The 27,804-nt window shown below is 40.7% G+C and overlaps 3 protein-coding genes across 4 annotated transcripts in view; 1 reads left to right on the top strand and 2 right to left on the bottom strand.

Moving 5' to 3' along the window:
- Window positions 1–1,738, bottom strand: part of elapor1 (endosome-lysosome associated apoptosis and autophagy regulator 1) — a 44,043-nt gene extending 42,305 nt beyond the window's left edge. Inside the window, exons 1-2 of one of the 2 annotated variants that reach the window (XM_061903523.1) lie at window positions 1,620–1,738; window positions 1,302–1,514 (exon numbers count right to left, since the gene is read on the bottom strand). In XM_061903523.1, the coding sequence (XP_061759507.1) occupies window positions 1,302–1,391 (90 nt within the window). In that variant the 5' untranslated portion in view covers window positions 1,392–1,514; window positions 1,620–1,738. Of the gene's footprint in view, window positions 1–1,301; window positions 1,541–1,619 lie in introns of those variants that run through there. The other variant, XM_061903524.1, reaches the window with a different exon arrangement.
- cfap276 (cilia and flagella associated protein 276) lies at window positions 1,648–8,832 on the top strand. The gene is made up of 4 exons (XM_061903526.1): window positions 1,648–1,785; window positions 8,119–8,238; window positions 8,332–8,447; window positions 8,516–8,832. Exons 1-4 carry the CDS (start codon window positions 1,711–1,713, stop codon window positions 8,562–8,564), a joined length of 360 nt encoding a protein of 119 aa, XP_061759510.1. The 5' UTR covers window positions 1,648–1,710; the 3' UTR covers window positions 8,565–8,832.
- On the bottom strand, window positions 7,969–27,804 carry smc5 (structural maintenance of chromosomes 5). Its single transcript, XM_061903522.1, has 25 exons — window positions 27,532–27,804; window positions 25,647–25,788; window positions 25,520–25,572; window positions 24,369–24,531; window positions 24,146–24,280; window positions 23,881–24,021; window positions 23,644–23,805; window positions 22,666–22,737; window positions 19,920–20,175; window positions 19,690–19,844; window positions 17,765–17,878; window positions 17,098–17,192; window positions 16,884–17,016; window positions 16,631–16,804; window positions 16,318–16,487; window positions 16,087–16,210; window positions 14,154–14,276; window positions 13,933–14,058; window positions 13,748–13,843; window positions 13,332–13,436; window positions 13,123–13,242; window positions 12,764–12,943; window positions 9,109–9,204; window positions 8,870–9,024; window positions 7,969–8,796 (listed from the first exon to the last, which is right to left on the bottom strand). Exons 1-24 carry the CDS (start codon window positions 27,678–27,680, stop codon window positions 8,890–8,892), a joined length of 3,219 nt encoding a protein of 1,072 aa, XP_061759506.1. The 5' UTR covers window positions 27,681–27,804; the 3' UTR covers window positions 7,969–8,796; window positions 8,870–8,889.

Here is a 27,804-nt window from a genome sequence, read left to right as displayed (position 1 = left end):
AATCAATCAATCAATCATGTAAGATTGGTTGGGTATATTCCCTTTATATTGGTACACACCTAACATGTCCGAGCTAATATTAAATTACTGTACAGTAGCACCTTAACTTATTTTAAGATATATTTTAAATGGTTGTGTGACGGAGCTCTTAACGCAAAACACTTGTATCTCAAATCAGAGTCCCCATCAAAATGGTTTAATCAGATTAGCTGGTGCCTGGCCGGCAGAACAGTACAATTTTAACATGTAACAAGCCTTTTAAAAAGAAAAACTATTTTTTAAATGATAAATATTGTATAAAACAACTACGATGAGGTGGCGACTTGTCCAGGGTGTACACCGCCTTCCGCCCGATTGTAGCTGAGATAGGCACTAGCACCCCCCGCCACTCCAAAGGGAATAAGCGGTAGAAATGGATGGATAAACAATACAATGTACTACTAACAACTACAGTGATTTTATGAATAATGTGATGATAATGTACACTGTGGACCTTTACGGTATCTCCTTCCAGAGGCTTCCCTTTCCAACAAACCATCAGCAACTTTTGTGTATTTTCATCGATAAATGTCCGCCATTTAGATATTATTTCAAACATCCTTGGATGGCGTCATCAACTCATTCTGCTTCAGTACGGTTCAGACTTGCAGTGAAACACTCGAATTGCTTCACCAAGTTGGTGACGCGCTGTCAAGTTTTGGATGATTTATTTCTTTAATTCAATGAATATTATCTGCCTCTCCTTATCAGTATTGACCTTCACGCTCACTTTATTACTTCCAATGCTTGGGAAAAACAAAGTTATGTCCATCTCTAGCTATAATTAAGTTATAAGGTTCACTGTGGCTTGCAATTAAAATTTTTGCTTGCAGCTTGAAGCATAATAATTAGCAGAGAGACAGCTCTTATCTCAAAACACTTGAAAGCTGAGGTACTAATTGATTTAAATGATTGTGATAAGAGTGAGAAGATGCTTTAATAAAACAATTGTTCAATAACCAGGCTGAGAGACATGATTAGAATGGCGGCGGGGAAGCATATGTTCATTTCCCACACACCATATGTGAAAGTAGCCAGAGGGTTTCAACAGTCCTGCTAAAACAAATAATGCAGAATGAACTTATTGTAGTATTTTTCATACATATGCGAAATTGTCACTGCATTGTCTCATAACTTTCACAATATTTTAGATATGTTATGATGCCACATTTCATTCCAACTTTTCTCTCTCTGGGCTTTATTGTGACGCACGCGCGCACACAAAAAAGCAAATAATAGAAAAAGAGGATGGATCGTCTCACCTCTTTGCACATTGGCAAATCCGCTGTCGTGTGTGCAAGAAGCAGCCATAGTAGAAGGAGTCGCATGTGTGCCGGGACGCCTCGCTGCATGGCCGCCTCCTGTCAGGGCTCAAGTGATGGAGAAGGAGGAGAAGGCGGTAGACCTGCGCCCTAAGGTGCTGGAGGTGCGGCCTCCCCTCTCTGCAAACATACTGCTGGGCTTTGGATGAGTCACTGTTGAATAAGCCACACTACATTTAGTTCAAGCCATTGTACGTGCGATAAAAGCCACTAAAAATAAACAGATGAAATCAACCCTTCACTTTTATTGCGAAACACCTTAGCGGAAGTTTCATGTCACCACGGTCACCAGCTGGTAAACACAATTAACTTAACGGCTCCAGTGACAACGAGTCGCTGCCTTTTAAATATGTCGAACCGTGATCCATTCCCCTTTCCGAAACTAGAGAACGACTTCACTCTGGGCGGTTATAGACCACAACAGGTTAGTCGAGCTGTCGTCATATTAACAAAATAAAAGTAAATAATGAAAATTCCTGTCAAGGCTTTTTTTGCCACCCACTTAGTCTCAAGTATGAACACACTTGCATGTGCTATTTTTGTGATTAAGCCTGTCCAAAGATAATTATCTTATAACGGTATGGTCATGCTGGATATTGTATTTTATTTTGGTTAAGTGAAAACTATTTTATTATGCAAATGAGGGGGATTCAGGGTTTTCTGTTCCAAAAATGGTCAGTCAAACTGTTACCATGGTAATTACGCTGTCAACCTTACCTGCTCACTGGCAGCTTTTCTTGAACAAAACCCGGGTTTTTCATGTCTCCTCCGCCCTGATTAAAGAAAAGCAAGCTGTCAGACATGATGACTTTGGATGACTTAGCAACTTGTAGATGTGAAAGCAAAGTTATTGCCTGAAAAATAAATTAAAACTTGCAATTATTGTTGACAAAATGTGGTATATCCTGTTTGCATAAAACGTACACTTTTTTTTAACCTTTAATCGGTCTTGGTCATGATTTAAAAATCTTCACATATTTTATTAAAAAGCAATTTTTTTGGTATTTCATCATTATAAATATGTTCGCTATATCAATTACAATAATCATTATAGCCTGCCAAAAAAGAGCTAAAATTTTACATTATTTTTTATTTCAAGAAGTATATCTTAGATTTTAGTTAGTTTAATAAAGTCAAATAGGGCAATAGGAGAAATAAACAACACAATCTTTTGTTAAAAGTAAATTTGTATACCAGATATGGGCATCAATATCAACAACATGATCTGCCTAAGTGGCTGGACAGGACAAATAAAGAAATAAAAAAAGATAGTACATTTTTCTGGTGCAACTGAAGCACCTGGATAGAAAAAAATACATTACAAAAAATAATTAGCCCTGAATTTTTTAACCGTATTACTTTTATTTATATATTATATACAGTGGGGCAAAAAAGTATTTAGTAAGCCACCGATTGTGCAAGTTCTCCCACTTCAAATGATGACAGAGGTCTGTAATTTTCATCATAGGTACACTTCAACTGTGAGAGACGGAATGTGAAAAAAATAAAATCCAGGAATTCACATTGTAGGAATTTGAAATAATTTATTTGTGAATTATGGTGGAAAATAAGTATTTGGTCACTTCAAACAAGGAAGATCTCTGGCTCTCACAGACCTGTAACTTCTACTTTAAGCTCTTCTGTCCTCCACTCGTTACCTGTATTAATGGAACCTGTTTGAACTCGTTATCTGTATAAAAGACACCTAGTCTGTCCACAGCCTCAAACAGTTAGACTCCAAACTCCACTATGGCCAAGACCAAATAGCTGTCGAAGGACACCAAGAAAATAATTGTAGACCTGCACCAGACTGGGAAGAGTGAATCTACAATAGGCAAGCAGCTTGGTGTGAAAAAAATCAACTGTGGGAGCAATTATCAGAAAATGGAAGACATACACTCCCACGGCGTGGTGCAGTGGAAGAGTGGCCGTGCGCAACCTGAGGGTCCCTGGTTCAATCCTCACCTAGTACCTACCTCGTCACGTCCGTTGTGTCCTGAGCAAGACACTTCACCCTTGCTCCTGATGGGTGCTGTTTAGCACCTTGCATGGCAGCTCCTTCCATCAGTGTGTGAGTGGGTAAATGTGGAAGTAGTGTCAAAGCGCTTTGAGTACCTTGAAGGTAGAAAAGCGCTATACAAGTACAACCCATTTATACATACAAGACCACTGATAATTTCCCTCGATCTGGGGCTCCACGCAAGATCTCATCCCGTGGGGTCAGAATGATCGTGAGAACGGTGAGTAAAAATCCCAGAACCACACGGGGGGACCTGGTGAATGACCTGCAGAGAGCTGGGACCAAAGTAACAAAAGTTACCATCAGTAACAAACTACGCTGACAGGGAATCAAATCCTGCAGTGCCAGACGTGTCCCCTTGCTTAAGGTAGTGCATGTCCAGGCCCGTCTGAAGTTTGCCAGAGAGCACATGGATGATACAGCAGAGGATTGGGAGAATGTCATGTGGTCAGATGAAACCAAAATAGAACTTTTTGGTATAAACTCAACTCGTCGTGTTTGGAGGAAGAAGAATACTGAGTTGCATCACAAGAACACCAGACCTACTGTGAAGCATGGAGATGGAAATATCATGCTTTAGGGCTGTTTTTCTGCTAAGGGGACAGGACGACTGATCCGTGTTAAGGAAAGAATGAATGTGACCATGTATCGTGAGATTTTGAGCCAAAAAGTCCTTCCATCAGTGAGAGCTTTGAAGATGAAACATGGCTGGGTCTTCCAGCATTACAATGATCCCAAACACACCGCCCGGGAAACGAAGGAGTGGCTCTGTAAGAAGCATTTTAAAGTCCTGGAGTGGCCTACCCAGTCTCCAGATCTCAACCCCATAGAAAATCTGTGGAGGGAGTTGAAAGTCCGTGTTGCTCGGCGACAGCCCCAAAACATCACTGCTCTCGAGAATATCTGCATAGAGGAATGGGCCAAAATACCAGATACTGTGTGTGCAAACCTGGTAAAGACCTATAGTAATCGTTTGACCTCTGTTATTGCTAACAAAGGTTATATTACAAAGTATTGAGTTGAATTTTTGTGATTGACCAAATACTTATTTTCCACCATAATTTACAAATAAATTATTTAAAATTTCTACAATGTGAATTCCTGGATATTTTTTTTTCCACATTCTGTCTCTCACAGTTGAAGAGTACCTATGATGAAAATTACAGACCTCTGTCATCATAAGTGGGAGAGCTTGCACAATATATATATATATATATATCCCTCCAATGGGCTCACCACCCATAGGAGGGGCAATAGAGGTCGGGCGCATTGTGAGCTGGGCGGCAGCCTAAGGCAGGGCACTTGGCGGTCCGATCCTCTGCTACATAAGATAGCTTTTGGGACGTGGAACGTCACCTCACTGGGGGGGAAGGAGCCTGAGCTAGTGCGCGAGGTAGAGGAGTTCCGCCTGGATATAGTCGGACTCACCTCGACGCACAGCAAGGGCTCTGGAACTAGTTCTCTCGAGAGGGACTGGACTCTCTTCCACTCTGGCGATGCCGGCAGTGAGAGGCGACGGGCTAGGGTGGCAATTTTCGTTGCCCCCCGGCTCAAAGCCTGCACGTTGGAGTTCAACCCAGTGGACGAGAGGGTAGCTTCTCTCCGCCTTTGGGTGGAGGGACAGGTCCTGTCTGTTGTTTGTGCTTACGCACCAAACAACAGTTCAGAGTACCCACCCTTTTTGGGTACACTCGAGGGGGTACTGCAAAGTGCTCCCCCGGGTGATTCCCTTGTCCTACTGGGGGACTTCAACGCTCATGTTGGTAACGACAGTGAAACCTGGAGAGGCGTGATTGGGAAGAATGGCCGCCCGGATATAAACCCGAGTGGTGTTTTGTTATTGGACTTTTGTGCTCGTCACAGATTGTCCATAACAAACACCATGTTTAAACATAAGGGTGTCCATATGTGCACTCTGCACCAGGACACCAGTTCCATGATCGACTTTGTAGTTGTGTCAGCGGATTTGCGGCCTCATGTTTTGGACACTCGGGTGAAGAGAGGGGCGGCGCTTTCTACCGATCACCACCTGGTGGTGAGTTGGCTGCGAAGGTGGGTAAGGATGCCGGACAGACCTGGCAGGCCCGAGCGCATTGTGAGGGTCTGCTGGGAATGTCTGGCAGACTCTCCTGTCAGAGAGAGTTTCAATTCCCACCTCCGGAAGAACTTTGAACATGTCACGAGGGAAGTGCGGGACATTGAGTCCGAGTGGACCATGTTCCGCACCTCTACTGTCGAGGTGGCTGATTGGAGCTGTGGCCGCAAGGTTGTTGGTGCCTGCTTTGGCGGTAATCCCAGAACCCGTTGGTGGACACCAGCAGTGAGGGATGCAGTCAAACTGAAGAAGGAGTCCTATCGGGTTCTTTTGGCTCATAGGACTCCGGAGGCAGTGGACGGGTACCGACGGGCCAAGCGGAGTGCAGCTTTAGCGGTCGCGGAGGAAAAAACTCGGAAATGGGAAAAGTTCGGGGAAGCCATGGAAAACGACTTCGAAGCGATTCTGGACCACCATACGCCGCCTCAGGAAGGGGAAGCAGTGCACTGTCCACACCGTGTATGGTGCGGATGGTGTTCTGCTGACTTTGACTGCGGACGTTGTGGATAGGTGGAGGGAATACTTCGAAGACCTCCTCAATCCCACCAACACGCCTTCCTATGAGGAAGCGGTGCCTGGGGAATCCGTGGTGAGCTCTCCTATTTCTGGGGCTGAGGTTGCTGAGGTAGTTAAAAAACTCCTCGGCGGCAAGGCCCTGGGGGTAGATGAGATCCGTCCGGTGTTCCTTAAGGTTCTGGATGCAGTGGGGCTGTCTTGGTTGACAAGACTCTGCAGCATCGCGTGGACATCGGGGCCGGTACCTCTGGATTGGCAGACCGGGGTGGTGGTCCCTCTCTTTAAGAAGGGGGACCGGAGAGTATGTTCCAACTATCGTGGGATCACACTCCTCAGCCTTCCCGGTAAGGTTTATTCAGGTGTACTGGAGAGGAGGATACGCCGGATAGTCGATCCTCGGATTCAGGAGGAACAGTGTGGTTTCCGTCCTGGTCGTGGAACTGTGGACCAGCTCTATACTCTCGGCAGGGTTCTCCAGGGTGCATGGGAGTTTGCCCAACCAGTCTACATGTGCTTTGTGGACTTGGAGAAAGCATTCGGCCGTGTCCCTCAGGAAGTCCTGTGGGGAGTGCTCAGAGAGTATGGGGTATCTTATTGTGGCAGTCCGCTCCCTGTATGATCAGTGTCAGAGCGTGGTCCGCATTGCCGGCAGTAAGTCGGACAAATTTCCAGTGAGGGTTGGACTCTGCCAAGGCTGTCCTTTGTCACAGATTCTGTTCATAACTTTTATGGACAGAATTTCTAGGCGCAGTCAAGGCGTTGAGGGGTTCCGGTTTGGTGGCCGCGGGATTAGGTCTCTGCTTTTTGCAGATGTGGTCCTGATGGCTTTATCTGGCCGGGATCTTCAGGTCTCACTGGATCGGTTCGCAGCTGAGTGTGAAGTGACCGGAATGAGAATCAGCATCTCCAAGTCCGAGTCCATGGTTCTCGCCCGGAAAAGGGTGGAGTGCCATCTCCGGGTTGGGGAGGAGACCCTGCCCAAGTGGAGGAGTTCAAGTACTTAGGAGACTTGTTCACGAGTGGGGGAAGAGTGGATCGTGAGATCGACAGGCGGATCGGTGCTGCGTCTTCAGTAATAAGGACCTTGTCCCAATCTGTTGTGGTGAAGAAGGAGCTGAGCCGGAAGGCAAAGCTCTCAATTTACCGGTCAATCTACGTTCCCATCCTCACCTATGGTCATGAGCTTTGGGTTATGACCGAAAGGATAAGATCACGGGTACAAGCGGCCGAGATGAGTTTCCTCCGCCCAGTGGCGGGGCTCTCCCTTAGAGATAGGGTGAGAAGCTCTACCATCCGGGAGGAGCTCAGAGTAAAGCCACGGCTCCTTCACATCGAGAGGACCCAGGTGAGGTGGACTGGGCATCTGGTCAGGATGTCACCCGAACGCTTCCCTATGGACGTCCAACCGGTAGGAGGCCACGGGGAAGACCCAGGACACGTTGGCCTGGGAACGCCTCGGGGTCCCCCGGGAAGAGCTCGATGAAGTGGCTGGGGAGAGCGAAGTCTGGGCTTCCCTGCTTAGGTTGATGCCCCCGCGACCTGACCTCGGATAAGCGGAAAGTGATGGATGGATGTATATACATATATATATATATATATATATATATATATATATATATATATATATATATATATATATATATATATATATACATACATATACTTATGCTGCCCATAAACACTTTTAGTTCCAGTTGGGTAAATAAAGACAAACTTTTCTGTCCCCAGTTGCTATGGTGTATTGTAGAATCAGCGCTCCATTGATGATGGCTTTTTGTTGTGACTCAACATACGTATGATTGATTGGAATTAATTCAAATCAGCTGTTATAGAACTTAAAAAAATCTCCTATCCTAAGTTAACCTTCAGGTAGCGAATAAAGTTACCCAAAATATCATGAGCATTCTAATCTTTGAAAAGGCATGTAAGACATGTTATGAACCTTGATTAAGATTTGAGACAAACATGTGCAGCAATGTCATTAACAGTAAAAGTTTAATATTATTATTCACATAATATATTACAATTGGGCCGTACTCAAAAAGAAAAAAAAGTCAGAAATATAAAATGTGTATATGGAACGGTTTGATTACCATCGCATTTGTTTTCCGTTTTTCCCTTTCAAGAGACAAACATACGACAAGCCTACTCACATAGCCCAACTGGAAGAACCCTGGGGGCGCCTCCATGATGCAGCAACGTTGACGAGCACCCGGCGAAGTGCAATGCATAATGAAGAGCATGGGGTGAGCTGCATGGAGCTACATTTTGAACTGGCTCATGTCTGGAACTAGACTGAACTTTCAAAATAAAAAATACAAATGCTCTTCTGTCACCAGGTTCCACACGACAGCCTTGACTTGCAGCTCAAGTCCATCTATGACCAACACAAAGACTTGTTTTGGAGAAAGAATCAGGTTTTATACCAAAGGGAGACAATCTGTGATGACAACAGGTGAGCCTGAGTTGTAAATTGACGCTACAACTTTACTTTAATGTTGATGGATTGTTCTGCCTTTGCAGGACCCATACAAATAAGGACAAGCATTCAAAAACAAATGACTGGTGTTAAAATGCTGTGAGAGCATGTGAGCGCCCACATCAATGCTCCATTTGCAGCTCCAGGTGATGATCAGGTAGTGCTGCAGGATGTTGAAACCAACGATCTTCTTAGATTACAGCCAGGGTGGAAATTATCAGTCCAAAAAAACTGTAATAATGAAAACTGGCCACCTTTTTATTCTCTCTGTCTGTCTGCCCACATTGAGTGTGTCCTTCAAACAGCTACCCCATCTCAACGGAACCTTTAAAATAAATACACTCTTTTAAACAATTGTCATACTTGCCTCCAATACTTAAAGATGAATGACAAAATACATTAAAGTTAGTGTCATTCATTAGTTTCTGGCTTTTCTTCGGAGGCACCGCCTGATAAAAGCCGCCTCGTCCCATTGGTGAGGGGGAAGCATGTGGGCGCCGTTATGGACACAAAGGATAGTCATCTGTTCAGCGTACTTGAGATTCTGCAGCAGCTACGAGTCGACACATCACAATGTCACTTTCAGCACAACCAAGGGTCAACACTATAGTACAGTACAGATAAATCAAATGCTCACTTTTGGTGTTATAAAGAAGTATTGGGATGTTCTCTCTTTGCAGGCGGTGCGAACGACAATGTCAAAGACTCTCCTCTCATTTACAGGATCCATTCCCTACACAAAGAGCACAGCATTACAAGTTGTAGAAACATATGTCTATTTTAATGCTTTAAATTTGGGTTATCAAGCTATTATTTATTAGGATCTGAAATTATTCTATTTTTTAATCTTGCTTAAAACGTTCAGAAAAACCCTCAATTTGAGATATTTTCATTTAAATTTGTTACATTATTATTAAAACAGGTATTTAATAAAAAAAGTGATTTCATGAAGTAATTTTTTGTGTTTTATTCACTAAAATAAAACAGACTCGTATAAAATGTTGGTAGTTAATACATCAAAATCAGTAAACACTTTTCTGAGCAGTAAGTATGGAATGTTGAAATTGATGATTTTTCTCTGCTTCAATTAATTTTTAAATAAAATAAAACTGAGCCATCAATCACCGTGTTAGCATGTTACCAATATTGGTCTAAAACAACATATTTAACAAAAATATATGTCTATATTTGTCAGAAGTACATGTTAAACTTGTAAAACAGAAAATATTTTGGCTTTAATTAGCTTTCCTGAGTGTCAAACACATATGTTTTATATGCGTACATTATAACATGTCCTGAGCCTTATTTAACGACAGAACATGTACTTATGAGTTTTGGTTTCATTTCGACCACCGGCAGTCATGCATCAGATAATTGGAACAACTTTCTCCTCTAAGATAGTGTGCTTTGATTTTAAATATAATGTACATTGTCCATTATATTACATTAATAATATAACTGTATTGCATACTTGCCAACCTTGAGATCTCCGATTTCGGGAGGTGGGGGTGGGGGACGGGGGGCGTGGTTGGTGGGGGGGCGTAGCTGGGGCTTGGTTAAGAGGGGAGGAGTATATTTACAGCTATTTACACCAAGTCAAGTATTTCATATATATATATATATATATATATATACACACATATATACATATATATACATACACAAACACACCTACACATCCATCCATCCATCCATTTTCTACCGCTTATTCCCTTTGGGGTCGCGGAGGGCGCTGGTGCCTATTTCAGCTACAATCGGGTGGAAGGCGGCGTACACCCTGGACAAGTTGCCACCTCATCGCAGGGCCAACACAGATAGACAGACAACATTCACTCACATTCACACACTAGGGCCAATTTGGGGCCAATCAACCTATCCCCAGGTGCATGTCTTTGGAAGTGGGAGAAAGCCGGAGTATCCAGAGGGAACCCACGCATTCACGGGGAGGACATGTAAACTCCACACAGAAAGATCCCAAGCCCGGGATTGAACCCCAAACTACTCAGGACCTTCGTATTGTGAGGCAGACGCACTAACCCCTCTGCCACCGTGAAGCCCATATATATATATATACACACATATATATATATATATACAGTGGGGAAAAAAGTATTTAGTCAGCCACCATCTGTGCAAGTTCTCCCACTTAAAATGATGACAGAGGTCTGTGATTTTCATCATAGGTACACTTCAACTGTGAGAGACAGAATGTGAAAAAAAAATCCAGGAATTCACATTGTAGGAATTTATTTGTAAATGATGGTGGAAAATAGGTATTTGGTCAACCATTCAAAGCTCTCACTGATGGAGGAAGGTTTTGGCTCAAAATCTCACGATACATGGCCCCATTCATTCTTTCCTTAACACGGATCAATCGTCCTGTCCCCTTAGCAGAAAAACCGCCCCAAAGCATGATGTTTCCACCCCCATGCTTCACAGTAGATATGGTGTTCTTGGGATGCAACTCAGTATTCTTCTTGAGTTTATACCAAAATGGATACCATGTGGTCGGATGAAACCAAAATAAAACTTTTTGGTATAAACTCAACTCGTCGTGTTTGGAGGAAGAACAATACTGAGTTGCATCCCAAGAACACCAAACCTACTGTGAAGCATGGGGGTGGAAACATCATGCTTTGAGGCTGTTTCTCTGCTAATGGGATAGGACGATTGATCCATGTTAAGGAAAGAATGAATGGGGCCATGTATCGTGAGATTTTGAGCCAAAACCACCTTCCATCAGTGAGCGCTTTGAATGGTTGACCAAATAGTTATTTTCCACCATAATTTACAAATAAATCCTTTAAAATTACTGCAATGTGAATTCCTGGATTTTTTTTCCACATTCTGTCTCTCAAAGTTGAAGTGTACCCATGATGAAAATTACAGACCTCTGTCATCATTTTAAGTGGGAGAACTTGCACAATCGGTGGCTCACTAAATACTTTTTTGCCCCACTGTGCGTGTATGCATATATATATATATATATATATATATATATATAAATGAAAGAAATATTTGAATTTCAGTGTTCATTTATTTACACACACAAAACACTCAATCTACTCATTGTTGAGTTAAGGGTTGAATTGTCCACCCTTGTTTTTCTAACCATATGCATGTACAGTAGATGGCAGTATTGTCCTGTTTAAGAGTGTCAAACATTACCATGAATTGATTAACGTGGACCCCGACTTAAACAAGTTGAAAAACTTATTCGGGTGTTACGATTTAGTGGTCAATTGTACGAAATATGTATTGAACTGTGCAATCTACTAATAAAAGTTTCAATCAATCAATCAATGCTGTTTACGGCAGACGAACTGCTTTGCGGTAGACGAAAACGAACTGCTGTTGTTGAGTGTTGTTGCCGCGCTGGGAGTACGTTAATAAAACTGCCTAACAATAAACCCTCATAAGAAACCAAGAACTCGCCCTCGATCATTCTACAGTTATAACATCATTGGGCAGACATGCTGTGGGAAAGCGGACGTGAAAACAGGCTCCGGTCCGCATGGAGCTGGAGGGGGCGTGGCCTCCAGCCCTGCCTGAATTTCAGGAGATTTTCGGGAGAAAATTTGTCCCGGGAGGTTTTCGGGAGAGGCGCTGAATTTCGGGAGCCTCCCGGAAAATCCGGGAGTGTTGGCAAGTATACTGTATTGATGCACAGATGTGTTAAACAAGTATGAAGTCAGCTTAATGTGTGTTCATAAACATCCAAAAGAGACATAATTTCTTGTCTCATAAAGTGATGCATGTTACAAACACAACAAACGTCTATGCTAAGAACAAGACAACATTCAAATTTAGACAAACCATAAACACACTTCTGATACGCCGTTAAGTTATTTATGAATAGTTTACACATTTGTTAAGACACAAGTTATCCTATTCCTGCTATAAAAAGTTGCTAATGTTACCGGCCAAGTCATATGACAAAGTGAGACCTCTTTTTCACCATTTTATCTTTGTGCCGCATGGCTGCAAAGTTGTTGGTCTCAGTCAAACACAAGAAGAGGGCGAGACAACTCACAGGGATACTGTACAGTGAAAATAACATTAAGAGACTGAAAATAATTACATTTACATGAAAATAACCTCAACGCAATAAATATGACTATCATTATTAATTGTAATTAACGCAACAATTTGACATTTCTACTTTAAATAGGTTGCTAGTGTAGTTGTTCAAGTGTGAAATCAACGCTGGCCAAGAGACTGTGTGAACGATTAATTCATTGATCAGGTTCGTCAAAGCAGAAATGTATTTGTGAGCGTGTATGAGCAGTTACCTGATTGATCTCGTCCACCACTCTGAAGGGGCAGCGGTTGAGTTCCTGAAGGGCCATGAGGTACAACATAGTGGAGACACTACGCTCTCCTCCACTCTGATGGGAGGCTGTCAGCTCATGCAGATTACTACTGTTGTGGAACTTGACTCGTATACTGATACCGTACTTGTCATATTCCTCCTGCAATCATTAATAAAAACTTTTTTTTAAAATGACTAAACTTTGGTGCCTACGTAATTTCCGTGTATTTTGCGTAAATGTGGTGGGGACACAACCATTAACGCAATAATTTGACACCTCTACTTTACTACTGCATGGAGGTGGAATTACAGATTGAATCATGGAATTTCTAGTGTTACCTCATTCTCAAAGTGGAGATCCACTTCTCCTGCACACTGCATGGAGCAAAAGAAATCACTGAATTTGCTGTTAATCTGTTCCACAAGCTGCTTCAGAGGGTTGATCCAGCGTTCTTTAGCCTGTGAAAACACACACACATTAAAGCACTGGATACAGTTTAGTCTTCTAATAAAGTGCTGTCAACCACTAACAACACAATGTGTTATACCTCTGATATGTTTTGTCTGAAAGCAGTTAACGCAACATTCTTCTCGTTCAGCTCCTGTTCAAGCTGTTTAATTTCCTGTTCCCGCTGTTTGTACTCGTGAACAACCTTTAACACAAAAATAAACCAAAAGACCAGCACAAAAAAGTCTGAGTAATTAATGAGTATAAATAACTGAAGCATGTCATCCACAATTTTCTTTGACTGAGTCCAGAATAATGTCATATCATTATTGTTACATTTAGTATTTTACTGTCAGAGAGTGGATGCTCGCAGTAAAAAATCATCTCTTCTGTGACACTGGTTGACCTCATTTGAAAACGGAGTGATTTGGCTATTAATAAGGAGCCTGTCCGTAGGCAGAACTACACAAATAACACAAAAACAAAAACAATTAGCTGAATTTCAAGGGATCTTACAGTTTTACTGAGCCCTGTAAAGCATTCAGCTCTGGACCGTTCTTCATTCAACATGGCGTCCAACTCGTCCAGCGTGTCAGGTAGCTTACTGAAAGCCTGTATCAACAAAAACAAGTAACACTTAAATGGATTCACATGATCAGCACCATTTTTCACAGAAAGGGTCAAACAAAATGACTACTGACAGTTTTCAGGTGTTGAGGCAACGCTTCATCAGGTTTCATTGTGCAAATTGATTTTGCTCTCTTGAGCAAGCCTTTGCATTGTTCTGTCAGCAGGACCTTTCTCTCCTCCAGGCAGCTGTATTTTTGCTACAAACACAAGGATAAAGGTGAGAAGATGAGGAGTACTCAAGTAGCATGAATGCTATTCTGTTGCTTATCGAAACAGAGTAAAAACAACTTACATCAATGCCTTTAAGTCCACTGGCGCCTTCTCTACAATCGTTCTCCAGCTTGGTCTTCTCTGCGAAGAGCCCCACACTCTCCAAAGCCAAGTATACCTTATCCATTGTAAGCTTGGCTCTCAGCTGGAGGACGGCAAGCACATGAAAAACACTTGGACCAAAAAACTTTTCTGACACTGACAGTGAACAATGGCTGCACCTACTCAGTGGCCTAGTCACCTACTCAGTGGCCTAGTGGGTAGAGTGTCCACCCTGAGATTGATAGGTCGTGAGTTCATATCCCGGCTGAGTCATACCAAAGACTATAAAAATGGGACCCATTACCTCCCTGCTCGGCACTCAGCATTAAGGGATGGAATTGGGGGTTAAATCACCATAAATGATTCTTTTGTCGGAGTGACACATTTCAGAAAATATAGCGTTGTTGTGCAAATTTCTATATAAAGCCATGTCCACACGAACACGGATACTTAATAAATGCATACTTATCTCTACGTATAGGCCTCTTGTCCACACAAACGCATATTTGTGTCCTTAACGCACTCACTTGCAAAGACTGGCCAAAGTGAAGAGTTTCAAAAATCTCTGCTCAGCATATGCATGTACACGGCTCATACAGAAAGTTGTACTCATCTGATGAGGTCACAATTGTGCGCAGTCAATTCCAATATAGTAAACAAAACTGCCTTGCTGGCTTTAAACACAAGAGGAGTTATTGTATGTTTGAATGTAAACATGCTGCTTTTTCACTCTACATTGATGAAAAGACACATCAAAATGGGCTTTGAAAGACGCTGAGACACTACCGTCAGATTCAATGACTGCCAGCTGTTTTGAATACGATCGCTGTCGGACCTGCAACTGATGGGACAACTTTGAAGACCATAATTTTTGCTTTTTTTGTCATAAGAAAGGTGCAACATTATCTCATGTTTTTCCATCCCTATTTAAGGACAGATCACAGAGTTAACTTACGTGTTGGTTCCTATTGTGTAAATCTAGCATGGCACGACCATGTGCGCACGTATAGCACGCCCGATCGACTAAAAAAAAAAACATAAGTATCCCGCCTCCTTGTTTGTGTACTGATGTTAAATACAATAAACACTTCATTTCACATTTAATATATATAGATCATTAAATGTGTTATAATTTCCCGAGAGTTTTGCAGCGGAACACACACTTCATTTCGCTTTAGGCACTAAAACATTCAAGAGGTTTACTTGGCTCCTTGTTAGTGTGTGTAATATATCACCATGATGCGGATTAAACATGTTATAGTTCCACGAGTGTTGCGTTTCAGCAGCACAGGCGCACCTGTGCACTTTAGTCACTTTTTAAAAGATTCCTACAGTTACCGGGGTTCTGCAAATGCAGGCTGGTTAAACAGATAATGTACTTGCCATTGTATGTCTGGTATATCAAAATAAACATAATGACAGGAGTGTAATGCCATCAAGTCGGCGTCTGCTGCTTTTCCAGGCTTCTGAATGGACAAAGGTGTATGGATTTGCGTGAGGACAGATACAGTTTAGAAACAACACCTGTGAATGGTGATTGTTTCGAAACTATCCGTGTTCACATGGCCTACATGTCCACTACAAAGGATGCTGGTCTTTAGGAGGTGAAACATTTCAATGTAAAGATCAGCCACTGTGTTTACTGTGGTCAAACTTCCTCTATACAAGAGTAAGGTGCTAGTGATTTTAGGAATTTTCTGCAAAAATATTAGTCTAACAAGTTTTGATCTGAACTTTTGTGCCAGTCTGAAGTAATTCCCGGGCCAGATTTGGCCCCCGAAACACCAGTTGAATAGTCCCGCTCTAGGACATCTGGTTGCAACCCAGCAATAAAAAGCTTCTGGTCACAATGGCTGATCGGTAAATAGCTGGAGACAGGAAGTTGGACATAAACAAATAACTAGACACTTTACCTTCATTTGTGCCATTAAACCAGCAACTACAGATTTCTTTCGGGAATTGGCAGCAGCAATTTTCTCCTTAGTTTCCTCCTGAATCTTCTTCAGATCAATTCCACCTTGCTCCATCTGCCTCAGTCTAACAACACATGGAAATAGTCTGTCAGACAAGTCCTCACATACAGTACCTGCTAGAATCTTAATTTATATATAGTCACAAAGTCTGCATAATGGGTTCAATAACACCTGTCCTGTTTGGTGTTGATTTTCTGCTGTAGTTGTCTCTTTTTGCCATTTAATTCCAAGAGTTCCTTCTTTTCGGATAACAGCTCGTTGTCACGGCGGTCCAGTGACGACGCTTCTTTCTGCATCGTCTTTAAAATCTCATCAATGTCTCGTAATCTTGACTGGATGACCTGCATGCAGGGAGGATAAACACCACATTGTTTTATAAGAAACCTACCTATGATGTTTAATGCCACAAGGGGGACCAAAACAAAATCAATTTGGAAGGAAAAAAAAAAAGAAAAAGGGTCAGGCCATTCCAACTGCAGCTTACTTTTATCTGCTGCTCTGCCTGCTGTTTCCCTTCAGTATCCACAGTGATGTTAAGATACTGGGAGGGATATATTGATGTGTTACTTGTGTTTATCTTCTTGGAGTAGAAGGACCTCTTTATTGTGTACCTCTCATCTGTTGTGTACAACACCTTAAGGTAGGGCTCCTCAATCACCTGCAAAGTGTCAAAATAGCACAGTAATTACTGGCTTTCATCTGCTGCTACATATAATTTTGGGGAATGACAAACATACCGTTTTAATCATGGCTTTGGTCTGCTCATTCCCCACAGGTACATCATGCACTTTATACTGATGGCACAGGTAACTCATCACTTCATCGGGGGCGTCAAACATCTCTCGAAGAAAGGTGAAGAAACCGAAACGCCTGCAAAGATAATGAAAAATAGTTAGTAAGGCAAGGCAGTAAGACACTAATTTTTTTTACAGATAATATTAAATCTCTCACCTCAAAGACTCAATATTCCGCGATGGAGGACGTCCTAAACATGACTCCGGAGGAGCAAAAATAGAATTGACCCTCAAGTTCATTTTGTCACGGACCTGAGGGCAGGAATATTCATAGTTAAAACTTGGTACTCTCTTCCCATTCAGTTTACTTATAATTAGTGGTGGCGTATGATAAAAAAAAATTCATAAGATTAATCACACTTTTGTATTATTATTGATTAATCACAGGTTATTACTTGCTTGTTAAATTTAAATGAACATTAAAAAATAGACCAATATTTAAACTAAAATGCAACTTAATCATCGAAATGTCAAAGGATTTTTTTAAACTATTTTAATGTTTTACTTGAATTCACATTATGTACTTGCTCAAAACTTGGTAACAGTTTTATCTTACGTCCAGTCAGTGATTATTTTGAAGTGAAATTTGCCACTGAGCACACCAGTCAGTCTCCTCACTCAACTTTGCACTGACTTGATCAATGACCATATAACAACCGGCACAGCCTTTTAGGTAACCACCCGTGGCTCAAAATAAATTGCTTGATTAATCTGCATATATACCGGTATACTTGATTGATGTGATATTACTTTGTGATTATTCATTTTTGACCGAACTACTTTTAATGAATTACCCTAGCTCCCATAATCTAAACCATTCTCACCTCTATCATGAATTTTTCCATGTCATCTTTCCTCTGGAAGACAAATGCCCGCAAGTCATTAAAGGAGATGTGGGTCTCCACGTACTTAGCAAAGCGATGATCTCTCATGTTGATCTGAAAAAGCAAAATAAAAAAACAAAATATATGAATATGAATATACTGTATAGAGTATATTACATATGCCACGAAAGGGTGAAGTGTGTACTAATACACCAGTAAGGATCATCATCTCAGCAACATATCAAGATGAAATGCACGCTACAGAAAAACTGTGGGGTATTTTAAGTAGAGGTTCAACAAACACTGTTTAAACTTAAAGTCTGAGTTGTTCGACCCTAAGATGGGAAACTCTTAATGTAAAGGTGCAGAACAGCCAATCTGAATTAGTTCAATCAATCCTGAGTATGTTGACCACAATATAAAGCCATGATCAATAAAGCACTGATTATACAATTAACCATTGCAACTGTGGACCGAAAAGGCCATCTATCTTTATGGAACTGAAAGTGTTAATGCATGTTTATGGTGAGTAATAATTTCTTTTAAAAGTCCATCCATCCATTTACTACCGCTTCATATAGTAAAATAATATTGGACTGAATTGACACACAAACACTACCAGTCAATACATGAATTTGAATGCAAATCTTAGTTGAATTAAAGTTTATACATGTTTCTTTTTAGTACACAAGTTAAATAAAAAACGGAGGATTAATATGGAATAAAATCTAACTTGTTCCCATCAGATCATTTTAGATTTCTTACTAACGCTATTAAGTACAGTTCCACCTCTTTTACTGCTTCTTGTTATGCTCATGGTTGCTCAGCAGTGAAGTGAAGCTGTTGTTTTTTTTTTTGATTGATTGATTGAAACTTTTATTAGTATAATGCACAGTTCAGTACATATTCCGTACAATTGACCACTAAATAGTAACACCCGAATGAGTTTTTCAACTTCAAAAATAAATTCATGGTACAAATATATACTATCAGCATAATACAGTCATCACACAAGTTAATCATCAGAGTATATACATTAAATTTATTATATTATTTACAATGTTGTTAGCGTCTGCATTTTTTTTTCACATACCACATATAGCCAGAGCTCTGTCAGCCTTTCTTGTTGATCGCTTGTGAGGTCAGGAGTGTTTAAAATATGTCCAACTGTTTCCCTTTTGTTGTTTAGCTTTGGGTTGCTAGGCAATAGCTTTGAGCTAGCATTTAGCTTGTTGCCCCCCGGCTTTTTGGCACTTTCGTTTCACTTACTTTAGTGAATCTGTGCCTCCCGCCAAGCACAGTTGAAGTCGAATAGGTTAGCAAGCTGACCTGTGGCTGTGATCACAATCAGTAGTCTACATCAACAATATGATTTTCCTGAGTGGCTGGAGAGGACAGATTTGAATAAAAACAGGATAAAAAAAATATTCATGAATAAGTTTTATTTTAACATCTACTATTTTACAAAGTAAACACTTTCTGTCTGACAACTTGCCTCATGTTTATCAGGAGGGAGAAGACTTGAAAAAATTCAGGGTTTGTTTAAGAAAATCTTTGGTAACTGAGTTTGGTTTACCTCGCTTGTTTGGATAGGAAAACTCTTAAATTCCCTTATCTCAGAGTTTACATGGTCAGAATTTTCACTGAACCTGCTTCTTGCAATACACCCTAGGTCGCACTGGGAAGCCACATACATCTTACATGTCTCAAGGACTGGCAATTATTGTCAGCAATAAGAACACCTGACCTCTGTGTGTACTAGACCACCACAGCAATAAGCACACCTGACCCCTGTGTGTACTAGACCACCAATCAGTGCCAGGACTGTCCGATATAGAGCAATACAGATTGAAATGTGCACATTCCTGTATACTACTGCAGCAGCCTGACTATTACATTGACGCCATCTGCAGCTTCAGACTCACCACAAGCATAATGGGCTCATGAACATTTCCACTGAAGAGACTTCTGTTCTGTCTGAACCACTGCAGAGCCTTGTACGTGTCGTTGTGGCGTCCACGCAGCTTCTCCTCTTTGGCGTTCATCATGTTGTTCAAGTCACTTAACTTTCTTTCCAACACTGTCAATTACAGCAATATCAAATGAAACACAACTGACACTGTAAACATGTGCACTGATGATTTAAAAGATGTACTTTTCAACTCCGCAAATAGGTTGTCCTTCTCTCTACGAAGTTGGGCTTTCTCTCCTTCAACCCTTGCCTTCTCAACCTGGATATGCCTTAGCTCAGTGTTGACTGCATTTGTCCTGGGACTGAGGTCAGGTTGGTCGGCGACTTTGGCGAGCTCGGCTTTCAAGTCCTCTATGGTTAATTTGGCATTACTGATGCGCTTCCTCTGATCTTCTTCTTCTGTCTGCTTCATTGTAAATGTTTGTTTTATGTGTTCGATCTGTGGATAGGCAGAGTGACATGATTGGTTCATAGCAATAATGAATAAAAAGCTCTAAAGTGTACAATTTTTTTTGTGTAATTTCTATGGAAAACATGTTTTTCTTCTACATATTCGTAATAAAAACAGCAAATTAACGTGACAAAAATGACACGGAACTGAACAATACATGCTCGTCTCGATTACTGTATTATTTTGGTCTCCCTAAGTCTAGCAATAAAAGCCTACAGTTTGTACAAAATGTGGCAGCTAAACCTTTGACAAGGAAAAGAAAGTTTGATCATAGTATGCCATAGTAGCTCACCTGCACTGGCTTCCTGTGCACTTAAGATGTGACTCTAAGGTTTTGCTACTTACGTATAAAATACGAAACGGTCCAGCTCCATCCTATCTTGCCGATTGTATTGTACCATATGTCACGGCAAGCAATCTGCATTCTAAGAACTCCGGATTGTTAGTAATTCCCAGAACTCAAAAAAAGTATGCAGGCCACAGATCGTTTCCTATTCGGGCTCCTTTACTCTGGAATGCCCTACCGGTAACAGTTAGAGATGCTACCTCAGTAAAGGCATTTAAATCCCATCTTAAAACTCATTTATTTATTCTAGCCTTTAAAATAGACCCCTTTTTAAGTCTAGTTGATCTAACTCTCTCTTTTCGGCTCTGTCCCTATCTGCAGTGCCTTCCAAGGCCAAAAAATATTAAGTATATGTGTTAAGGGCACCACCAGGAGTGGAGCCTGCGGCTTAATTTGACTCAACACGGGGAACGGAAAGGATTGACAGATTGATGCCGTATCCAAGTATGAAGCCACTAAACAGAAGAGGAAGTTTGAAACGGATCCCAGACACATACCATGTTTATGCACCGTATATATTTATATATTTTTATTACCACGATGGTAATAACAGGTGCGAAATAATCTGTCCATACGCTCAAATACCTACAGTCCACCATTTCGGCCTTCTGCTTTTTTTTTACGGTCATATATTTATGACCGTGAAAAGATCTTATGGGCTGCATAGCTCGGTAGGTAGAGTGGGCGTGCCAGCAACTTGAGGGTTACAGGTTCGATTCCCGCTGCCGCTATCCTAGTCCCTGCCGTTGTGTCCTTGGGCAAGGCGCTTTACCCACCTGCTCCCAGTGCCACCCACACTGGTTTAAATGTAACTTAGATATTGGGTTTCACTATGTAAAGCGCTTTGAGTCACTTGAGAAAAGCGCTATATATTCACTTCACTTCAAATAAAACTTCCGCCTTTTATTGAGTATCTATGTCTACTACACGACTGTATCTTAATGTTAGTTAATGATGGTGGTACTTGGAGAGCCAAGGTTTTTCTGAGGTGGCGCTTAGTGAAAAAAGTTAAGAGAACCATTGGTCTAGATAAATGCAGCGGTGTTATACTATTTTTTTTAATTTACTTTTTACACTAATTTGACCACCATGGAGTATGTACTTTTGTGCCATAACAAATGTTATAAAATCAATCATACAAAAAATTGTATGTATATAGTGTCTCAAAGAGCTTTAAAATCTCACGACATTCCTCTGATCCAAATCTACAAATGTTCGATAATTAAAGGGGCTGTTTGCAAATTCCTCAGAGTTACATTGTTTATAGCAAGAATTAATAAAAAAAAAAAAAAACATTGGCTAGCTTGTGTTATCATTAGTGGTTTAAAAGAACACATTTGTGTTAAAAAGGTCTATATTTTTTATGATTACTAAGTTTGTGTAGTAAGAAATTTTACTGTCATTGGTGTTAACGGCGGTCACTCAGCCTGTCAATCATCAATACGTATGCAGAGAATGCGTACACACATACCAAAGCAGTCCAATAGAAGCAACGAACAATTTGCAGTCATGTTGTTGTTATACCACATAAATTCAGTGATAGGCTTGTCAGCGAACACAAACTCTCCAAATCACTGTTTTACTTGATGTCCACCCAGTTACTTAAATGTTTTGCAATTACATTACACATACCATTCAAGAAAACGTTTTTTAATCTCAATAAGATTTTTTTCCCTGGGTTATGCGATGGACACCATAAGGGCAGAGAAAGAGAGGAAGACCAAAGGGTACGTGGAGAAGAACAGTAAACCACGAAATGAAACTAATTAAACAGGCATGGAACAGCCCAAGGAGATTTGCCCAGAACAGAAGGAACTGGTGTTCAGCTGTGGATGCACTATACACTGCAGTGTGAAGAGGATTAAAAATATAAGTAAGCGTGTCCACCTCACTGTAGTGTCACAACATAGCCTGTTGCAAAACCCCGCTAACGGAGAGACACAAAAAACTGCGTACAAGTACATGCCAAAATGCATGAACATTACAATTTGACGCTTTGGGATTGTTCAACAAGAGTATCCAAGTTTGTAACATTTGTATATCACAAAAATACAAAATTCATCATCGGTCTCTATTAAAAATAGGAGTCGTCTTACATTCAAGTCAATTATGGTATCGGATTTGTAACTCACCTCTTTGTGGATTCGATCCAACTGATCCTGTTTCCGTTTACAACTCAGGGAGGCCTCTTTTATTGCAGAATTCTGAAAAATAACTTAATCTAGTCAATCTAGAAAAAGCAACCACAGCTGACTTGGTTGCGCATTATAACACCTACAATTAGATGACGAGTGCACAATCTTAAAAATCACCACAGTTATCTAACCTAGGAACATGTTAATCACCTGTGAATGTTCTAAGGCGCACACACACATCTCCGACTGCACAAAATGAAACAAAAACTCTAAACGTAATGTAACTTAATGTCACACATTTCTAATGGCAACCCTAAAGTTCCATCCATCCAACCATTTTCTACCGCTTGTCCCTTTTGGGGTCGCGGTTATAATTAAAAAAAAATATCTACTTTAGCCAAAGTTTTTAACAGCTCAATTTTAGGGACAAAAAACTAAATGTGTATGGGGACAAGAATTTGAGACAAAAAATATGGTACTAATGTAGTTGAAAAAAGCTACAGTAATTGCTTGTTTATCGCGGTTAATTGGTCCCGGCAAATTTCTTAATTATAAATTAAATATTTTCAAGATATAAAGTATAATTATAAAAAACATTCAAGTATAAAAAAACAGTGTTACCTTCTAAACATGTTTTTCAATATCTCAAGGGCCTTCGAGACTTGAAATAACACCCTTTAGTCAACTTTACACTCTTTTAATCCAGTTAAGTAATTTTGTCTAAGACTTAGCCAATCAGTCTCCTTGAGTGGCCAATACTAGGGTAGTATTGATATTTTTAGGTTCATTTAGCAATGTACATGCTTGAAAATTATTAATTTGGGGAAAAATAAAATAGTATATGCTTAAAAATAAATACAAATAAGCCGCAATATTTGAAACATGATGTAGCGAGTGACGAATATACTGTTATTTGCAGACATTGAAGTGTTCTGTCGCGCTCATTAGTGAACTTTGATACAGAAGAGTGCCAACCTTTGTTTTCATTTGTGTTTCAGTGGGCTTCAGCTGCTCTTCAATGGACTGGAGCTTTGTCAACATGGGCACTTGGGCCTGTTTCAAGACGGTGAGCTGCTTTTTAACCTGGTCTCGCTCCTTCTTCACATCCTCAAGCTCCTTGCGGGTGGTTTCATACTCCTACAAGCAGAAGGAACACTACAGTCATCAGGATTTTATTCTCTGATGGGCACCAAATTAATTTCCGCCACTTGCCACCCATGGTTTCTTTTTCTCAAGCAACTCAATCACATCCAGATGCCTCTTCTTTTCATAATAACGGTTTACATCGTGTTTATTTCGCTCGTTTCTCTGCTTTGACTTCTCCAAATAACTGTTCCTCTCCTTAATGACATTCTAAAAAAAAAAAAAAAGATGTCATTCATAACAGCAAAAATAACATGTTTACATGGTATTACAGTATATGGTTATGGATTATTTTGAACATTTTTTTTTTCATATTTAACAGCTCCATATTCACCTCTAGTTCTCGTTCTTTTGTGCGAAAGTTTTTAAGCTCACAGTGATACTCGTACATCTCCGGTGGACCCACAGACTTCTCAGTTGCTTCCAGCAACTCAATCTTAGACATTTTGGCAAATTCGCCAACTTTTTCCTTGTGAAGAAAAACCCCCAACACAATTTCAGGAGGACTTAAAAAAATATTGTCGCAAATGCTCAATGTGGCCATGACATAAGCTTACCTGTGGCAAGAACTGGCATAGGTTGCTGACTTGAATACGTAGAGCCTTGACCGCTTCTTCAACAGTTTTCTGGTTAGAATGTTTCCCATTCAGCGTCCACACGGATTGATTATTTTCCATGTTGATCTCTCGATTGATCACTACATTTCCATCACGCTTAAAACTGAATGAACAAGGCGTTAATGTGGTCACCAATACAACTGTTGTTACTAGGGCTGGGCAATATGACCTTTTTTAAATATCGCAATATTTTTAGGCTATCTCACGATACACGATATATATCTTGATATTTTGCCTTAACCTTGAATGAATACTTGATGCATATAATCACAGCAGTATGATGATTCTATGTGTCTACATTAAAACATTCTTGTTCATACTGCATTAATATATGCTCATTTTAAACTTTCATGCAGAGAGGGAAATCACAACTAAGTCATTTTAGCAAAACTGTATTTATTAAACAGTTATTAAGCAGTGGCAAGAACATTCATGTCATTTCAAAACACAACGTGCAAGATTGTCAGAGACATTTTTGAACAAGCTATGAGTGCACTTTAGTGCATGATGTCACTAAGATGACATATCAAAACAACACTAAATTAAAGTGTACTTTTTGTACAGAACGCCACTACAATGATTTGAAACAAATAAAGTGCACTTTTGTGCATGATGTCACACAAGATATTTCAATAACTGTCAAATAAAAAATGAGCTGCATAATAGGAAATCAAATCGCAATGTGGTGCGTTACTGCAGACGTTATCTCCTTATGTTGTTGACTATTTTTTTCATACGGTGTCAATGTGGAAATGGTTGCCTCTGCATTTTGTTGGTGTGGAACCGACAGGGGCGTCACTAGGCCTATTTTAGTGTGTGACGTATGTAAGAAGGTGCGCTTGCTGTCTGTGAGAAGGAGAAACAAGAAAGAGTGGGAAGACCTGTAGTGTAATGCCAGCAGCCAAAAGCAACTGCGTGAGAACGTATACTCGAATATCACGATAAAGTCATTTTCTATATCGCACAGAGACAAACCTGCGATATATCGAGTATATCGATATATCGCCCAGCCCTAGTTGTTACTCACAAATCATAATTAAACAATTGATTTGACACAGGATAACACTTGTAAACTGCTAAACACAACTTACAGTTCAATTTCAATAGATCCATTATTGCATCCATGTTTCACATAACCGCCAACCTACAGCAAAAAAGTCAACAGTGACCATGCAATAGGTCAATATTGATGGTGAAGCAGCAGCTGTGTCTTTTTACCTTTTCTCCTCTACTCAGGACAGAAGTCTTGCCTGCTAAGCCCAGACAGATGGCACACACAATGCTGGACTTTCCTGTTCCATTAGCCCCAACAATCATATTCAGGTTTGGTCCAGGACGAACTACAGCGTAGTCGTATGTCCTGTCAGAGGATAAAGTTATATATGAGACCATATTAATGCATGTGATGTTCTCAATGATGTTTCTTAGGAGCAAAATATACATATTGACTCACGAGCAACGATCGTATACATTTAAGATACATCTTCATCTATTGGCAATTAGATCCGATCCAATTTACATCCTGGTCACAATGCATCACGTCTTGTACATGCTGATAATGTCGCAATTTCAAGTGAGTTGAATGGTTAGTTAAACTATCAGTGTATTTGACAGCAGTGTGGTACATTTTGCAAATAGTGTTAGCTTGATCTAAATGCCCGTTTCTCTTGTACTACCAATAGAGTTGTTGATCGTTAGAGTTTAATTGCTGAAGTAAATGTTTTATAAGCCCATCCATGCTTGCCTTGTTGTTTTTACGTATGCGGGACTACCCACAATTTGTCGTGTGGACTAAAAATAATTAAGATTTTTGTTAAAATATACCAAAATTAAGTGTATTTGATACATTCCCCCAAAACCACAGCGATTTAAAGCTGCTCTACTAACGTGTTCGCATAGTCTGCGGTTCGATCAAAAACTGGTTACTCTTCCCATCTCTGGTGTTTTCATTCACACAGATAAAAAAAAAAAAAGGTCCTGTCAATCCCAGAGTCTAGACTATGCATTAGAGGGGACATTTTCTGTGGCTGCACCGAAATTATGGAACAATCCGCCTCCACACATTAGGTCTGCACAAATACTAGAATATTATAAAGCTCTGCTAAAAACACAGCTATTTTCACAAGCATTCTGCAAATAGCACTATGGTTTTACCTCAACAGTTTTAACAAAAAATTGCAGTCATCCTCCATCCATTTTTTACCGCTTATCCCTTTCGGGGACGCGGGGGGTGCTGGAGCCTATCTCAGCTACAATCAGGGTGCACCCTGGACAAGTCGCCACCTCATCACAGGGCAAACACAGATAGACAACATTCACACTCACATTCACACACTAGGGCCAAATTGGTGTTGCCAATCAACGTATCCCCAGGTGCATGTCTTTGGAGGTGGGAAGAAGCTGGAGTACCCGGAGGGAACCCACGCAGTCACAGGGAGAACATGCAAACTCCACATAGAAAGAGCCCAAGCCCGGGATTGAACTCAGGATCTTTGTATTGTGAGGCACATGCAATAACCCCTGTATCACCGTGCTGCTGTCATCCTGTTTATTGTGTTATTCACTGTTTTGTTGGTTTTATTGTCTTGTGTGCCAAGTGCAACACTTTGGTTGTTTAAATGCGCTGTAACAATTAAGTTTGACTTGACTTAAATAATATGTTCCGTTTTAGATGCGCTTGTGAGTTTTTTTTTTTTTATAATAATGGATTCTCTTTAAAAACCTCTGTGGATGTTGCAAAGCAGAAGTAAATTACACCTATTATCTTATCAGTAACAATTGAAACAGAGTTTGCTTTTCATTGTAGATATCAAGCATCGATGGAAACTACTGTTTTATTAAGTGCACAAATAGTAAGCAATTGTCTTATCACGCAATACAATTTACGTTTATGAAGTGCGCATGCGCATTTTAACTGCACCTCGTTCGCATAGTCACCAGAGGGCTAACATGTTTGTTACCGTGGATAAAGGCATTTTAACCAGCACAAGTCAATCTTTTGTGATATACCTGCCAGCAGAATAGTTGACTTCCCAAATTTCAATAAAAGTGACAGCACTTATCTTTCACTTTCAAGTTGAACCGTTTGTTAACAGCAACTTACAGGAAGTTTTTCATGGCGATGCGAAGTATCGCGCCCTCAACAAAACAGCCGTCTGGTCCCTCGTCACTTGTCTGGCTGCCTGAACAGACCAGACTTTGTGAGGTTTTCCGAGCATGGCTCAGTCTCTGTTTTGTCCTCATATCTGTCATTGTGTTGATGGCGGGAACCAGACGACCACAACACCCAGACCCTCATGCGCTTTCCTCCTTTCGTGCCAGCGCGCTCAGCTAGTCGCAGCTGAAAGGTGATTGGTCCGTGAGAGTCACGTGTATA

The sequence above is a fragment of the Nerophis ophidion genome, linkage group LG06 (assembly GCF_033978795.1).
Source record: "Nerophis ophidion isolate RoL-2023_Sa linkage group LG06, RoL_Noph_v1.0, whole genome shotgun sequence".
Lineage (NCBI taxonomy): Eukaryota > Metazoa > Chordata > Actinopteri > Syngnathiformes > Syngnathidae > Nerophis > Nerophis ophidion.
The sequence above is the reverse complement of the archived record's forward strand: the minus strand, read 5'-3'. Positions and strand labels throughout refer to the sequence as shown.

Excerpts from the sequence above, each read along its gene's own strand:
- cfap276 (XM_061903526.1), top strand. The coding sequence starts at position 1,711 with ATGTCGAACCGTGATCCATTCCCCTTTCCGAAACTAGAGAACGACTTC. Across the intron at positions 8,239-8,331 it reads TGCATAATGAAGAGCATGGG|GTTCCACACGACAGCCTTGA; the intron begins GTGAGCTGCATG and ends TTCTGTCACCAG. Across the intron at positions 8,448-8,515 it reads ACAATCTGTGATGACAACAG|GACCCATACAAATAAGGACA; the intron begins GTGAGCCTGAGT and ends CTGCCTTTGCAG.
- smc5 (XM_061903522.1), bottom strand. The coding sequence starts at position 27,680 with ATGACAGATATGAGGACAAAACAGAGACTGAGCCATGCTCGGAAAACC. Across the intron at positions 14,277-16,086 it reads GTTTAATGGCACAAATGAAG|CTGAGAGCCAAGCTTACAAT; the intron begins GTAAAGTGTCTA and ends GCCGTCCTCCAG. Across the intron at positions 12,944-13,122 it reads ATCTCCACTTTGAGAATGAG|GAGGAATATGACAAGTACGG; the intron begins GTAACACTAGAA and ends TAATGATTGCAG.